The 18,326-nt window shown below is 30.5% G+C and overlaps 1 protein-coding gene across 1 annotated transcript; it reads right to left on the reverse strand.

Annotated features, from left to right (window-relative positions):
- Nucleotides 1-7,666: 7,666 nt before the first annotated feature.
- LOC132047179 (alpha-dioxygenase PIOX) lies at nt 7,667-13,383 on the reverse strand. The gene is made up of 10 exons (XM_059438108.1): nt 13,233-13,383; nt 12,176-12,439; nt 11,330-11,479; nt 11,109-11,242; nt 10,530-10,743; nt 10,163-10,308; nt 9,845-10,078; nt 9,200-9,402; nt 8,346-8,589; nt 7,667-8,099 (listed from the first exon to the last, which is right to left on the reverse strand). The coding sequence occupies exons 1-10, from the start codon at nt 13,350-13,352 to the stop codon at nt 7,871-7,873; spliced, it is 1,938 nt and encodes a 645-aa protein (XP_059294091.1). The 5' UTR covers nt 13,353-13,383; the 3' UTR covers nt 7,667-7,870.
- Between the last annotated feature and the right edge of the window lie 4,943 nt (nt 13,384-18,326).

Consider the following 18,326-nt stretch of genomic DNA (forward strand, 5'->3'; position numbering starts at 1 on the left):
AGAAAATGAGTTGATCAGAGGAAAAATATGAATACAAAGCCTTATGTTGCGGTTGATTTTTAATTTTAACTGTGTTTAAATGTTTTAGTTATGTACAGTAATTGATATACACCTTTTAGTTATGAAATGTAATTAATTTAAAGTATAGCTACTAAATATAAATAAGGCCTAATGTTATCTACACCATGTAGATTTCCCATGAATAAATCTCCTAATGCAAACTAAACATTATCCAAAGTGCATTCGTTGAATTGTGAATTGGAAAACAGCATTCCTTGGCTAAATGTCTAGTTAACATGAATATTCCTAAATGTTTTCGGAGTCACTTATTAATACATTTTAAGCCTATTCTAATAAAAAATTCAAACATATAAACTATAACCATATATAGACGTTAATCTTATTTTATGTAAATAAGATTATATTTTTAGTTACTGTATGCTTTAAGCAACATTAAAATTTGGACAAATTAATTGGGAAAATGCTATTTACTTGTTCAAAATTTGTCTGAGGGGTAAAATGGTGTTTACACTTTAAATACTTTTGGTTGGTTGATTACAGAAAACAAATCAGTCAAAGAAGCAAGATATATATATGTTCACACTTTAAAGAAATCACATGTTGGAGCAAAATACAGTTCACCATCTATTACAGTCAAATACTATATAATTGTCATTCGTTATAACAACGTTTATTATAATGTGATGCGATTTTCTCTAAACGAGCTTTTTCATGTGTTATACTTTCTTATATAACGACATTACTGCTTGTGACAATAAAGAATACATTCATTATAGCGGTACACTCTTTGTAAAATTACCTCTCTATAATAACCTACTCAAATATTGTGTAATAATATTTTGTAAGAAATATATTATCTACAAAATAAAATATTAAAATATTTATGATAATCATCATTAATGTCATGTACATAGTATATTTCAAGTACAAATATCTAAAGATCTTCAATTATACTATTAAGCTCTTAGACAGCCTTTAAGAGAAAGCTATTGAATTCCCTTTTGCTGAAAGTTTGAACAAAAATCTTCATCAGTTCAAACGTTATATTATTACTAAGAGGCTGAAATTTATGGAACAATTCACAATTTTAGAATTCGTACATCAAACTTGAAAATTTAAATTTTCAATTAATTTTAAATGCATAGGTTCCTTAGGTTTTAATTCTTTATTGGTATGGTATAACTAGTTATGGATTTCTTAGTAATTTATTAGTCTTTTCAATTTTTAATTAATGAAATATGAAAATCAATTGAGATTTTAGTATTAACAAGTATTTTTGGTGTCGTTTATACTAGCATAAAAAGTAAAAAAAAAAAAATTAAATTGCGTACTTTTGTGTATAACAGCTAAATGAAATCTAAACATCAAATGCCAGTATACATACGTAGTAGCACCTCACTATAACGATTATCATGAAATTTTCGCACAAACGCTGTCATTATAGAGAGGTTTGATTGTATAAGTAATCATTAAACTTTGAGTTGTTGCTAGACCTATTCAAACACAACGATTTAGTTCACATATATTGCTAGTAAAATAACATACCTAACTTATATACATTAATATTTGATTTCATATCTTCCATAGTACTGTCTCAAAGTCCCAAAGAAAAATACTTATTGACTTTTATAACCTAGAAAACTAAATTAAGATACTATTGTATATCCTATATTAGATTATATTCTATAATCATCTTTAATATTTTAGACTTTGAATTAATAAAAGGTTTTGTCACTTTCATGACTTGTTTACAAAAAAAAATTATCCTTTGAATTAATCAAAGATAATTTTACTTCCTTCTAGATGCAAAATATATGGAGTGTGAGAATTTTATTTTCACTTACTTAATTGGCACTTCTGACGCTTCCAATCAGTAAACAAAAGATTTTAGTTTCTTGTGCAAGCAAGTTAAGTTTTTGGCCAACTCTTCCCTCTAATAAATCCAGAGAAACCTTCTCGATTCTGGACCATAATTAAAATGGCCCATGACCCTATTGTTCGTGGCTCAGACTAATTTGGGTCAGATTTTGATTCTTATACCGACTCAGATCATCAATATTCATAATACCCAATTACGGGGTAAATTCCATAAATGGTCACTTAACTATATTTTCTAATACAAAAGTCACACCTATTAAAAAATTTAACTTTCGATGGGTAATATTTTTATATTCTTTTTTATTTTTAATCTCATAGATACAAACTCAAAGAATCGACCCGGTCCAAAACTCATGTGATATTAAAATACCAAAAGGGTGAAATTTTGAAAAGAATTTATCACAAGATTATTACATCCGATGCAAATAGTAATAACTATTATGTACGTCGTATAATTCAATTTCCTACTATCCAACATGTAACACTTTTCAATATATATTCGAAAAAATGGTCAATAAAATTCACACATATTTGGCTTGAGAGCTTCTAGAGAGAAGGATCATATATTTGGTGAAGGACTGGTTTTGTTCCTTTAGTATTTTATTAGCATCGGTTTGATTCTTTTTAATTGATTGTATCTATTAGATTAAAAATAAAAAAATATTACCCATTGGAAGTTGAATTTTTCTATAGGTGTGATTTTTGTGATAGAAAACATAGTTAAGTGACTTTGGTGGAAAAAAGTGATAGTTATCTGACTTTTGTGTTAAAAAATATAATTAAGTGACTTTGACGAAAAAAAGTGATAATTAAGTGACCATTCATGAATTTTACCCAATTACCTGTACTATATATTAAGGGACAACTACGTATATATACATCTTAAGGAGAAATATTTACTAAACGTAGCGATAGTTTTATATTTACAAAACATAACATTACAAACCCTATACAAAACATGCTTTTTTTAAAAAATATATATTTTTTTAAAAAAATATTTTTTTACTTTTTAATTTTTTTTTAATTTTTTTTTAAAAAAAAATATTTTTTCGCTCAAAAATTTATGTATGAAATGTGTATATCTCGCTCAAGGCTTAAAAAGTTCGCTCAAAATTTAGTGTATGAAAATGGTATGAAATATGTATATCTCGTTCAAGGCTTAAAAAATCCGCTCAAAATTATGTGTATGAAAACAGTATGAAATTTTGTATCTCACTCAAGTCTTAAAATTTCGCTCATATTTTCGTATATAAAGTTCATGTTAGATTTCTGTAAAATTAATATAACTACAACAATATTGTATACAACTTTGATACAACATTCAAGACTTAAAATAATCGCTCAAATTTTTGTGTATGAAATGTGTATATCTGGCTCAAGGCTAAAAAAGTTCGCTAAATTTTATGTATGAAGAACGTATGAAATGTGTATATCTCGATCAAGGCTTAAACATTACGCTCAAAATTTTATGCATGAAAATGGTATGAAATGTGTATATCTCGCTCAAGACATAGAATTTCGTTCACATTTTTTGTATATAAACGACATTGTAACAACTTTCATACAATATTCGAGGCTTAAAGTTTTCGCTCACAATTGTGTATGAAAATTATATTAAAAATTTCGCTCACATATACACATTTCATACATGTTTCATACACAAGAAATTGAGGTAATTTTTTAAGCCTTTGAGCAAAAAATAATAATAATAATAATTTTTTAAAAAAATATATAAAAATTAATTTTTTAAAAAAAATTAAAAAAATTAAAAAAAATTAATTTTTTTAAATAATATATTTTCTGGAAAAAAAAAAAAAAAAAAACGAAAAATATATGAAAATCCGTCATGTTTCGTAATATATCATTATATTTTGTAAATAAGGAAAACTATCGTCACGTTTCGTAAATAATTCTCGGTATATATAAGTAGTTTTCCCATATATTAAACGGGTCCGGAACCAAAATAACCCCAAAAAAAAGGGTATGAACCAAAATACCCCAGGAAAAAAAACAGGTACAAAAGTACCTTTAACGCATGAAAATCATGCGTTAAAGGACTTAACAGAGACGGACCCGTTAAGTCCTTTAACGCATGATTTTCATGCGTTATTGGATGTTCTCTTTTTTCTTTTCTTTTTTTCTTTCTTTCTTTCCTTTTTCCTTTCTTTCAAACTTTTTTACATACTTTAGCCATAGATTAATCATGCTTCGAGACTCCAAAACTTGAATATTTTGTATAGAACACGATATTTTTTTTCGTACAATAATGTAGGCCCAATACATCAAGGATTCATAGACGTTCGGATAGTCATTTTAGAGGTTGAAAAGGTGCCGTAAGTTTTGTTTGAAAAAACTTAGTGTTTTTTTCATACTTTGACCAACGATTAGTCGTGTGTCAAGACTCGAAAACGTCAATATTTTATATAGAACACGATATTTTTTCGTACAATAATGTAGGCCCAATACATCAAGGATACGTAGATGTTCGGATAGTCATTTTAGGGGTTGAAAAGGTGCCGAAGTAAGTTTTGTTTGAAAAAACTTAGTGTTTTTTCCATACTTTGACCAACGATTAGTCGTGTGTCAAGACTCAGAAACTTCAATATTTTATATAGAACATGATATTTTTTTGCGTACAATAATGTAGGCCCGATACATCAAGGATACGTAGACGTTCGGATAGTCATTTTAGGGGTTGAAAAGGTGCCGAAGTAAGTTTTGTTTAAAAAACTTTAGTGTTTTTTCCATACTTTGACCAACGATTAGTCGTGTGTCAAGACTCGAAAACGTCAACATTTTATGTAGAACTTTGATATTTTTTTACTGCGTACTATAATGTAGGCTCGATACATCAAGGATACGTAAACGTTCGGATCGTCATTTTAGGGGTTGAAAAAGGTACCGAAGTAAATTTTGTTTGTTGTAAGGTTATTTTAGTCAACTTTATATGTCGAGAAAATTAGTCGGCTTTATTTTCAAAAATTGAAACCGCCTTGAGAAGTGAAATTGATATTCACAACTACATTACCCTGAAATTTTTACGTTGAAATCTATTGCGTATCATCATCTTATAAGTAAATAAAACTGAAAATTTCACGCCAATTTGGGAAAAATTGAAATTGAATGGGATAAAAGGTGTTTTTTTAAAAATCGGCTCGGCCAAACCGCCTTGCGGCTGTTTGTCCGCATAGATCTCGAAAAAATACGCAAGTTCAAAAAAAAAAAAAACGCGTAAATCGGACGTCGGCGCAAAGTTATGACCATCTAAAGTTTGACCACTTTACAACTAGTTTTTCACCTTATATTTTTAGAATTAGATTTATATTCAAAATAAAGTTATGTCTTGATTAAAAAATAACACGCTTAAATCAAAACCTTAAAAAATAAAATACTTAAACCTTAAACAAAATTTACTTCGGGTACCTTTTCAACCCCTAAAACGACGATCCGAACGTTTACGTATCCTTGATGTATTGAACCTACATTATAGTACGCAGAAAAAAATATCAGGTTCTATATAAAATGTTGACGTTTCGGAGTCTTGACACAGGACTAATCGTTGGTCAAAGTATGGAAAAAACACTAAGTTTTTTCAAACAAAACTTACTTCGGGTACCTTTTCAACCCCTAAAACGACGATCCGAACGTTTACGTATCCTTGATGTATTGAGCCTACATTATAGTACGCGAGAAAAAATATCAGGTTCTATATAAAATGTTGACGTTTTGGAGTCTTGACACACGACTAATCGTTGGTCAAAGTATGGAAAAAACACAAGTTTTTTCAAACAAAACTTACTTCGGGCACCTTTTCAACCCCTAAAATGACTATCCGAACGTCTACGTATCCTTGATGTATTTGGCCTACATTATTGTCCGCAGAAAAAAATATCAGGTTCTATATAAAATATTAACGTTTCGGAGTCTTGACACACGACTAATCGTTGGTCAAAGTATGGAAAAAACACTAAGTTTTTTCAAACAAAACTTACTTCGGGCACCTTTTCAATCCCTAAAATGACTATTCGAACGTCTACGTATCCTTGATGTATTGGGCCTACATTATTATCCGCAGAAAAAAATATCAGGTTCTATATAAAATATTAATGTTTCGGAGTCTTGACACACGACTAATCGTTGGTCAAAATATGGAAAAAACACTAAGTTTTTTCAAACAAAACTTACTTCGGTCACCTTTTCAACCCCTAAAATAACTATCCGAACGTCTACGTATCCTTGATGTATTTGGCCTACATTATTGTCCGCAGAAAAAAATATCAGGTTCTATATAAAATATTGACGTTTCGGAGTCTTGACACACGACTAATCGTTGGTCAAAGTATGGAAAAAACACTAAGTTTTTCAAACAAAACTTACTTCGGGCACCTTTTCAACCCCTAAAATGACTATCCGAACGTCTACGTATCCTTGATGTATTGGTCCTACATTATTGTACGCAGAAAAAATATCAGATTCTATATAAAATATTGACGTTTCGGAGTCTTGACACACGACTAATCGTTGGTCAAAGTATGGAAAAAACACTAAGTTTTTTCAAACAAAACTTACTTCGGGCACCTTTTCAACCCCTAAAATGACTATCGAACGTCTACGTATCCTTGATGTATTTAGCCTACATTATTGTCCATGAAAAAAATATCAGGTTCTATATAAAATATTAACGTTTCGGAGTCTTGACACACGACTAATCGTTGGTCAAAGTATGAAAAAAACACTAAGTTTTTTCAAACAAAACTTACTTCGGGCACCTTTTCAAGCCCTAAAATGACTATCCGAACGTCTATGAATCCTTGATGTATTGGGCCTACATTATTGTACGCAGAAAAAAATATCAGGTTCTATACAAAATATTCAAGTTTTGGAGTCTCGAAGCATGATTAATCTATGGCTAAAGTATGTAAAAAAGTTTGAAAGAAAGGAAAAAGGAAAGAAAGAAATTAAGAAAGAAAGAAAGAAAAAAAAAAAAAAAACATCCAATAACGCATGAAAATCATGCGTTAAAAGTACTTTTGTACCTGTTTTTTTTCGTGGGGTATTTTGGTTCATACCCTTTTTTTTTGGGTTATTTTGGTTCCGGACTCTATATTAAACCCACAGGTCAACGGATACTAGACAAATTAGAAAAACTGTTCAATTTTACTTATCAAATAAGAATACACTAGGATTTGTTTTATCTAAGGCTACAAGGCTATTTTTCTTAGTACACCAAACCAGACGACCCCAAAGGTTGTATTGATGGAGTTCCATTATGATACGTCATAGTGGTAGGTTCATTGAGGATTATACCTAATCAGTAATCAGTACGGACTACGGAGTGAAAAAAATTGAATCACCCATGAAAATAGAAGTAGATTTTGTCCAGGCCCAACATGTAGCCTCACTGAGCTGGCCAAAAAATTTAAACGAAAAAAAAAATATAATACGTAATTAATTTAACGATTGATTCGATTATGCGCGAAATAAGGAATAAATGATTACCGTTGTCTCTCTCTCTCTCTCTCTCTCTTTTTTTTCTTTTAATTTATTTTCTGGACCAATAAAAACTTGTTTCGACCACTTCTATTTTTGGTTTGACACTTTTGGGTTTTGATTAGATATAAGCGTCTTATAATTAGAAGAATTGATCAGTAAGCAGCCTCACTGAGCTGGCCTATAGTATTTACAAAAATAAAGTAATATTGTAATTTTCTTATTAAGAAACAGTAGATGAGATGAACAACATCAACTCTAAACCAGGGCAGTCATATTAAAAATAAACTGAATCAATTTCATAAACTGGCGCAGGAATAAAACAAGTAAAAGTAGAACAATGTATCTTACAAATACAAACTTTCAGGGAAAAAATAATTAAACATACTATTTTACATATTTAAATTTTATTATACATGCACCAATACTGTAAAATTGCAATATGTGGTTGTCTCGATAAGTATATATACTGATGAGATATCTACTGCTGAGGAACGCGAAAGAAGAGTGGAATAGGATTATGAGGTTCTGGAGAAGAGTCCCAAACAGAGAATGCGCTGCCTGAATTCATCCATTTCTCAGCCATCTCTGGGTAATGACGATCCAGCACATCTTTCAAACTTTCAGTTGTATTCACCCATTCTAATCCTTTCTTTGTGTATGTTTCCTCGTTGTAATTGCTGGTGAAAAATCTATCTGCCTCTAGCCTCCTGCAAATTCACAAAACAAATTTTCTCTTAGTAATTCTTTAAAAGAATTAATGCTTAAGATAATATTAAGACAAATTACCTATTATAACAAGTTACAGTATTGTAGTTGTGTAAAAAACTTATGTCTTGAAAATCTAATCTGTAATTACTTTATAATTGACCTAGTTGTGTAATATATTTTTTAGCAAAGCTTAAGTTATTTAATCTTTATAGTATCCATGGAAATTTTCTTCTTTATTTACAAACCTGGCTGCCATGACGAGAAATATGAAAAAGGCAGTTTCAGAAATGGCAAAGCCTTTTATCTTTTTTTCTGCCATGAGTCCCACTAACAGATCCAATTCTTCCACATCATCATCATAAACTTCACGAAGCGTTTTAATAGCTTCCTCATCATCCGTCAAATCTTCCCATTTAGAAATTGGAATTTGCAGCATCCCTCTTCGAAAATCATTGTACCTAGGAACACTTCTTTCTCTATCCCTATAAACTGCCATGCAAACATAACCAATGAATTGAGTGGATTACCAAAATAGAACTAATCTAATTCACTAATGTTTCAAAATATTTTTAATGAAACAACGAAATGTTCTAATATGCATTTATTTAAAAATAAAGGTAATCAAAATTTTACATTGGGGAAGTTTTTTCCTTTTTGACGTAGAATTTACAGAGCGACTAGCGTTTGGCGTGGTATAACCAAACGTCAAAAATTTGACCTTCTGCTCATTTGTGATATGTGAATAAATTACATATATTTTAATTACTTTAATGTGGTAAAAAGTACTCTCTCCGTTCACTTTTACTTGTCCACTATTTACTTTGCACGTCCCTTAAGAATTAATAAATGATGTATGTATTTTGCGATAATACCCATATTAATTGGTGTATAGTCTCATTGGACTTGGAAAATGATTTGGAACTGAATTATTAATGTCAAGGGTAAAACTAGAAAAAAAAAATTGTCTTTTCTTGATATGCTAAAAGTGACAAGTAAATGTGAACGGAGAGAGTATTTTATAACTTCATTGTGATAATAAATAAAGATCATTGACATACTTCATTTATTAGGGTTCTAGTAGAAAATGTGTAGTACTTACTTTCAAGGGATGCAAGGTCAACATGATCTGGTCTATCATTTCCATCGACGTCTTGGGCAACAAGATCCCTCATCCACACTGGATAATTCCAAAGATCAAGAGCTCCACAAGCTTGGTGGCCCATTGAAACCATGTGCTTAGTAAACCCGATTCTTGATAAATTCTCCTTTCCTTTGCCCCCAATTAATTCTCCCATTGGGATTCTGCAATTTCATTTAATTTATATATTAAGTTTATGTATAATTATTAAACTATATGCATTATAATAGTGTATTCATAATATCATTCTTATCACATTAAGACAAATGATCTTTAACCACTATAATATATATTAAAATCACAAAATTACTTTTTTCTGATTATATTAACTGAATTTTAACCCCACTATAGCATTGAGGACACAAAATTTTACCCATATATAAAAGCAAGGTTAACTACTTGATGGGTTGGTTTGGACCTTATTTGGATTAAGTTAAGTGACAATACTACTGTAATGGATAAATTAATTACAGTTATTGCGATGCGACCAAAAAAGTTTGAATCTATACTATTATAATGTATAAAATACAGAAGTTTTATTGTTATAGCAAAATTAACTACTAAATATCCACGTAAATTAATTATATACACAAAATGAGGCCTTACTCATTAGTCAACGGGAGAGACTTATTAGGTCCAGGTGTGACATCTATATTTCTCAGTTGAAGCGTATCGGGCAGGAGTTGATGCATCCGATAGACAGTTACAAATTCCTCAGTTAAGGAATAGGGTACTCCATGATTCTCAGGTTTCTTCATTCCCACATAACCACCAAAAACGGAACCTCCAATGTTAACATGACCAAATGTATCCTTGAATTTCTTTCCTAGTAATCCATACCTGCGATCAAGATTATTTAGTCACAACGACTAGTTAAATCGTGACAAAATGTAAGAATAACCAGTGTTAGAGATCAGCACTAACCAATTTGCACGCATTCCTGCAAGCATGGTGTCGGTTTTGAGAAGCTCAACAGTCCAATCTATTGTGTGAACTTTTGCAATGACAGCAGACGTGACAAGCCTTGCATGACGATACAAGTCCTCGTCCTCCAATTCTGGATATTCTTTCTGAAACATTGAAATCAAGTTTTAAAAAGATTCGAGAGTTCTTGATAAACACACATAATATGTATGCTAGGTTAAACTTATATATATTGTTAGCGTATTTTTATTATGTCGTAGCAGATAATAACCAGCTTTATTTTTTACGTTACTAATTTCTATTCTATGTAAAATTAATTACAATTATTTTTTTTAATACAGAAATTAAACTCTTATATAATTACTACCTTCAAAGCGTCACAAACAGCATTGTGCTCTTGAACAAAGAGAGCTTGCAGTGCCAGAAGTCCCGCCCAAGTGTTGCGAACATCACCAGAGATGATTTTCCCGTTTTCATCTTGTTGGATGAGACCATTTTCTGATAGTTTCAACTTTCCGTCTTTAAATGTTCTCACTTTCTCCAAGACCTCTGTGTTGCTTCCATAAATTACACTTCCGTCCCTTCATATACGTGCATGTATATGAGACAAATATAAATAAATAAAGACAAAAATATGCTTTCTTTGATTTGATAAGTAGCATTTCGTCATTGTTCAAAGTAATATCGTTTAAGGTTTTGGTACACCCATTAAGAAAATTATGTAATATGTTAAAGTTATTTGATCGAATTATACCCTTCTTTAGACTTTTTAGATCACTAATTATTGGATTAAGAATACATGTTAGAAATTAATTAACACCCCTCTTTCTTTTCTAAAGCAACACTTAGTTTGGCTAAATTGGACGGAAAGGAGTATAGTTTTTAGGCCATAATTTTGGTGACAAGAAGGCAGATGATTGTAGCATGAAATTTTTAGAGCTCTTACCACCACGGGGTACGACTGTTCAAATGACCGGTTTTGATTTCATAAAAGCCCGTGGGAATTTCCTTGGTCTTGTTAAACTTAAAGGACTTGAGAGGGCACTCACTTGCAACTTCTTTAGGTGCTCTAAGCTCAATCTGTGTACAAAATTAATGTTACCAAAAAAGTACATAACAAATTAAATGAACACATTTCATTATCAAACGAAAAACAAGTAGGCTGACCTGTTCAGTGTCTTCCAAATGATCGATCCAATCGTGAACCATAAATTGTATCCAAGAGGCAGCAATCATGTTAAACTGTTTTCCTGTGTCAACGAATTTTCTCCGGGCTAGCAGCTTCGTTGCTACTACCATTGGATCGGGCTTCTTTAACTATATTTAGTTTTTTCATAAAAGAAGAAAAAGAAATGTTAAAATAATTCTTTTATCATTAAGTTACTGAAAACTAAATCGTCTATAAGGAAAATGAATTTTGTAACGCGAAAAAGGGCGCATGTTATTTTGTACAATATGTAAAATTAAAAATGCTGATAGCTAGTAGTAGAAAATCTTCAGCTCTATTCCTTATCTCTTAATTCTGCAGTATATATTCACTTTGACCGCTTGCCTATAGGTCATAAAGTCAATAATAGCAAAGAAATTATGTCATCTATAAAAGATTACCAGACCTATTAGCGGCGGCTCAAGATCCTGTCATTAAAATAGTGATTTTAAAATGCAGCGTTTACTTTGCCTTAATTTTATTATGAACTACCTCCTTTTCTTATCTCATCTAACTTATTGAACTGCCTATATAGAAAGTCAAAGATGATTTAACAGGATTCAAGAAGTAAATAAATCTTAATAAACATATCTAAATAAATCTTAATAAACATATCCATTAATAAGTTTTGACCAACGAAGAAAATTTCGGTTAACAAAATTAAAAAAAAATTAAAATGAATGAAAGAGAAAATCGCCTCCTAATAAATAATAATATTAATGATAAATAACAAAGAGTTGATTATAGTAATTTATAATATACAAAATAAAAAAGAAGGCAAGAAGCAGTTATATATACAGTAGTACCTTATTATGCTGATCAACAGGCATCATATTCCTGCCAAAGAAAGAAAATTCACTGCCTGCTCCTTCATTGAAAGGATCATTGTATTTTCCATCAGCAGTTCTATAAGGGTAATCAGTCGGATTTGATCTAACGCCAGTAGGTGTTCTACCAACGTTGAGCAAATTGTATTCCTGATGAAGGCGCCGTCGCGCTCCAAGATAAAGTAGCCCAAAGAACACCGGTAGCCGGTGCCACAGATTCCGTTTATCAACGAAATGCACAATCTGCATGCATGTCGTCACAGTAAACTTAAACCAAAAAAAAAAAAAATTACAGTGGAAAGTTTGTCTTATGATCGAGGCTGTCTTCCAAAGGTAAAATTTATTTTTTCTCAATCAGTAAGGCATTAAAGGGGTGTTTGGAATGATTGAAATTATTTTTCGATAATATCTTATTTTCTGTGGTTGGAGAGTTGAAAGATATTTTTCGCAAAATATCTGATTGATAACTATATAAATCATATTGTGTTTTGATAAAACTTTTTAGTATTAAAGATTGATAATACACAATATCTAATGGTAAATTAAATGACAAGTGATCCAGTGATTTTATTCGGGATTCGAAAAAAACAACAAAAGCTGAATATAAAAAACTATGTTGTCCCTGGGGATCAAACCTGTGACGCTAACTAGTAGACATAATTTTAACACCCCGGATCATTGAGCTAACCTTTTGCATTTTTTCAGGATGTTCAAAAGTCAATATATGTACATAAACACGAAAAATTTATCCTATACATACACTGTAATTTTTTGCCGAGGGTTTTTGGGTGAACACCCTCACTGCCATCTAAATCCGCCCGTGGGGGCAAAGCAATGATAGAAAGTTATAAAATGAGATAATTATGAAGGAAATTAGCAAACTCGGCCAAAAAGCCAGGGTCGACGATGTGTTTCCAAAAAATATTTTTTGACAACCAAACAACAGAAAATATTGGGAAAATACTTTCTTGGCACCAAAAAGCACACACAGAACAATCATGAATTAGGATACACAATAAACTAAGTAAAGAATTACCAGAAACAAAAATTTGTCGACGAGAGTCATTCTCTCAAAGATCTTATGAAAATCTTTGTGGATGAAATTAAGGAGAGGGGATAGCAACAGATTCTTGAGGGAGTCCATAACAAAAGACATGTTTTTACTAGAAATATCACTTGTAATACGGGGTTCTATACTTCGGGGTTACATATATATATATATATTGAGGCAACAATATCCTCTATACAATATTATGTTCGATGCATTGCTTTGACAATTCTTATAATGTAGCCGCCTAATGAAAGCAGTTCCACTTGAAATTTGAAAAGTAAAAAATTATAAACCGTGCACGTTGAGACTTGAGAAGAAGACAAAAGAGAAAATTATTACACGAATATATATTAGGTTACCAACTAGTCCTAGCATAGATAACAATTTCAAATACGAGCAAAAAAAAAAATTAAGTTACATATGATATGACGCGTTGTCTCTTTTAGATGATACATATGACCTAATAGCCAATTATTATTATTATTATTATTATTATTATTATTATTATTATTATTATTATTATTATTATTTATTTTTATTTATTTTGTAAAAATGCTAGTAGTGTGGTGGGAAAATGAGATTTTTCCATCCTTAATAAAAGGCTTCGGCTTCGAGTCAAGGACCGATGTACAATTCGGCCTAAATTTTGTATGTCAAGATCTATTTAGTACGTAGAAATTATCAATTTAGAATTCAATAGATTATAAGGACTAATATCCTCACCCCATAAAATCTAGTCCTAAACACACCTCTGGTTCGAGTCCTCACAAACTTGAATTAGTTAAACCAGTGAGTTTTTGATAGCAGATGGTTATACTAAACTGTATGTCTTTTTTGTTGCAGAAATATTAATCGCACAGTCAAGGCAGCTAGCTTAAGTCTTAAACTAATTTTACGTTCATAATCAATGTGAGCTAATTTTCTGTATCATCATTTAACTATGAAAGTGTCAATTGTGTATAATGATTGAATGTAATGACATACACGAAATATTTTAAATTGCATATAGCAGTTTAAAATTGCGTAACTTGAAGAATAATAAAATGTAGGAATCATATCATGTCGTGTGACATAAATTTTTTCAGAGTCTACCCAAAAAAATTGAATACATCTGAATCAAACTTCTCCAATGCCAACCAGAAGACGATGAATAATTAAGTTGAAACCAATTTAAAATTGGAATATTCTAATAAGCACGTGGCCAACAAATAATTAAGTAATCATTTTTCTTCACAGCTCTTCGCATTCAAACTAGTTAGGTAGCTATCAGAATGGTGGCACAGTAAGAATTTTGTGAATACACGGATGAATATATGTTGAGATTTCGGTTGTCAAGCGTATCCATTGAAAAGTTAATACTAATAGAAACATGCTCCATATTATTTTTTCTTGAAAAGATAAAGTTGACACATTACATATGTAGCTATTTGGTTGAGGAATATTTAAGGGAGAAGTCAAATTAATGAAATGCATAAGTAATCGAATGAACAAATTTCCTAATACAAACTAAACATTTTTTATTTGAAAGCGCAGGGTTCTATATAGATAGTTTTCATTTCTTTGATCTACATAACAAAGCCAAAATGACAGGAAAAAAGGAGAGCAGAACAGTCCTTCCATTCTTTTTGTTGGTCTTCCCATACTCATTCTTGATCCTAAAATAGTGAGAAAGATCTATATTGAAAAAAAAAAAAAAATCAGCACGAACTAGTGTGAAAATCCAAAGGATGGTCAATTAGAATTAAGAAGTCAGCTTCAACAATTTCATCAGAAAAAGGAGGCTATTTGTGATGGCTACGAGCCTACGACTTCACGTGTAACGTGTTTTTTTAAGTAGTGGTTCAGTCAAACACGTCTCTTTCTGTACCTTTTTTTCCTTCTATTATTTTAATTTTATATAATTTGACAAAGCCATATTATTTAAGATTATAAATAAATACGAAACATATTCGTTTGTAGAGATTGCTCTTCGAAGACTTTGAATGTTCTGATATGCAGATACTGCGGTGATTGAAGTACAAGTGTTCGGTATGAATTCCAATTTTGTCATGATCGTTTGGTATAAAAATTTCTATACCAAAAATAAATTTTTCAAAAATGAAAAAAATGACTTTCCTAATAAAAGTAAAAAAAAAAAAAAAAATCCACCAATCACCCACGACCACCCAACCCACCCCCAAACACTCCCACCAGTCCCCACACCCCGCTACATTAAATTTTAAAAAAATAAGGTGCAATTATTTCGATTTTAATAAAAAATAAAAAAAAAAATATCCTTGACGTTATAAAAGACATATCCACCAACAAATACCCCGGATTTTAAAAAAAATTATTTAGCTTATTTTTTAATTAAAAAAACCACCCTAAAAAAACCCTATTTTTTTTAGTAGACATACTAACCCACCAGCCGGTGGATCCCTTAAGAAAATACACCCCGTTAAAAAAAAGTACATTACCCATATTTTTAAGGAAAAGATAACTAATTGCCCACAAAATACAAAAACATGCCCCTCCCAAACTATTTTCTCGTCACCCACCGACCGAAAATATATTATTAAAAAAAGGGCAAAAGGCAAAGAATTATACGACGATATCATGCGATTTAAGAAGGATTGTCCTCCATGATACTATCTAAGTATATTTATATGGGCAAAAAACATATATGTACATGATAAGAGGCTATATTCCGTTACAATGATAAAATATATCAAATATCATTACAAAATCTATACGAATTAGGTAAATTAAAAGAACCAAATAAAACACATTAAATAATAGAAATCCTTTTACTTATTTTATCTAATTTTCTCTCTCCATTCAAAATTTAGACATATAGTTCCCTTATTTTCTTAAATTTTGCTTCCTTCAATCCACTTTTCTCTCATTCAAAATTAAGAGATATTTTTTATTTTCTCTAACTTTTACTCAAAAAGTCCATTATAATCGGTAATTTTTATATAAAAAGTTCATACATCAAAAAACATATATGTTTTTTCGTATGCAATATGTTTTCTATAGATTCTTATAATTTTTATATATGAAATAATAAATACTATATGTGTATTTTGATTATTATAAAGTACATATAAATTGTATAAAATCTAATCAAAGTATGTATAAATTTTGAGAAAAATATGTATAATAAAATAATTCGGTGATTCCATACAAAGTTTAAAAATAGTATTAATTTTTGTATGCTAATATATATTTTATAATTTTTACGGGAAATATGTATAAAAGTTGTATGTATATTGTGATTATGAAAGTACATATAAATTGAATAAAATTTGATCAAAGTATGTATAGATTATGAGAAAGTTTATATAGTTTATACAGATTTTCAAAACACACAATGATCATATATATCTCAAAACGATACAAATCAATTTTTATATACAATTAATACACAAGTTAGAAATCAAAAATACTTTGTAATATCGGTTTGAAAATTTATACTAGGAGAGAAGATGGATCTTAGGTATGAAAATGGTGTCATCCAGAGAGAGAGAGAGAGAAATATTTTTAAAAGAAGAAGAAGTTGAATATCATAGAATTAAGTCCACATTTAAAATCGGATTTTCTTCCTTAAAAAAAGCCTAAAATCGTGGGTATCTCATCTCAGTATACTTTTATTTTATATGTTTTGTAAATAAGGAAAAGTATCCTTATGTTTCATAATATAGAGTCTTAAATAGGTATTATTAGGTCATTTTCCCTATTTATATACCATGATGGTACCATGGTCTTGAGGAGTGTCTCATTGAAGGACTGAAGCAGTCCTTCATGATACCATCACGGTATATGTATATAAGACGATGGTATCATAGAGTTTTTTTTAAAAAAAGTGTGTCATTTTTAATAAATGAACATGATCATTCATAATACCGTCTCGGTATATTTATATATGGAGGGAGGACTAAGAGAAGGAGTGAAGCATTTTTCATGATACCATCTCAGTATATTTATATATCATGTTGGTATCATAACTGGGGGGCATCTCGGGTAAATATTTTTAATTTTTTTACGGGGGTATGGGCGGGTAATTTTTTTTATTTGAAGGGGCATCCGTGATCTTCCCCTTTTTTTAAGCGAACCAGACCTGACCCACCAGAAAAAAAAATTATCATGTGGCTTTAAAAAAACATGTCTATTAAAAAAAATGGGTAAACTTTTTTTATAGCCACATGGTATTTTTGTTAATAAAAAATAAATTAAATGATTTTTTTTAAAAAAATCCGACAGTAAAAAGGGTATATTTGTACCATTTTGTAACGGCAGGGATATATTTACACCACTTTTATAACGAGGGTATATCTGCTTTAAATTGCAAAGTTAAGGGGTATATTTGCACCTTTTCTCATAAAAAAATCTAGATGCTTATGATTTAGTAGTAGGAGACAAACCTTATCTCCCCCCACTCTCTCAAAAAAAGTTTAATTTTTTTCTTAAAAAAAAAAAGTTTTTAAAAGTTTTTTTTTGTTTTTCTGAAAAATGTTTTCTACAACCAACCGAACATGAGAAAATAAATAAGAAATTCACCTATTTTTCACTACCCAACCGAACATGAGAAAATAAGTAGAAATTCACTTCTTTTTCAAGAACACATTTTCCTGAAAAACATTTTCCTCCATACCGAACACACCCTAAGTTTTGCATGGTACACTCTGCAGCTTTAGTTTTTTCCTTTTCAAATTCACTTAATTCCCAATCTCCAAAATCAATTTTGCATGTTTGAATTTCGGTTACATTTTGATCCGTCACGTTAAACTAATTTGACCCAATAGTTTGATGGGTTGTTTCGGGTTTTACAGGTTGAATCAGTCAACAAACGGATCATAATTCAATCAGTTAAAACTTGGACAGATTGAACAGGTAAATTACAAAAAAAGTGAGTTGATTTTGCCACCTCTAGCATCATATTCCGGCAAGTTTTAGTGTTTAATTTGGTGAGAGAGCACTCTATAGATAGATACTGCAATCAATTCTGGATACTCTGTAGTAGAACTTTGTCTATGTTAGAACATGACCAGTGATTATGCATCTCACTCAAGTTTACAACAAGAATGGGATGAAAGGAAT

This window comes from Lycium ferocissimum, chromosome 2, assembly GCF_029784015.1.
Source record: "Lycium ferocissimum isolate CSIRO_LF1 chromosome 2, AGI_CSIRO_Lferr_CH_V1, whole genome shotgun sequence".
NCBI classification, from domain to species: Eukaryota; Viridiplantae; Streptophyta; class Magnoliopsida; order Solanales; family Solanaceae; genus Lycium; species Lycium ferocissimum.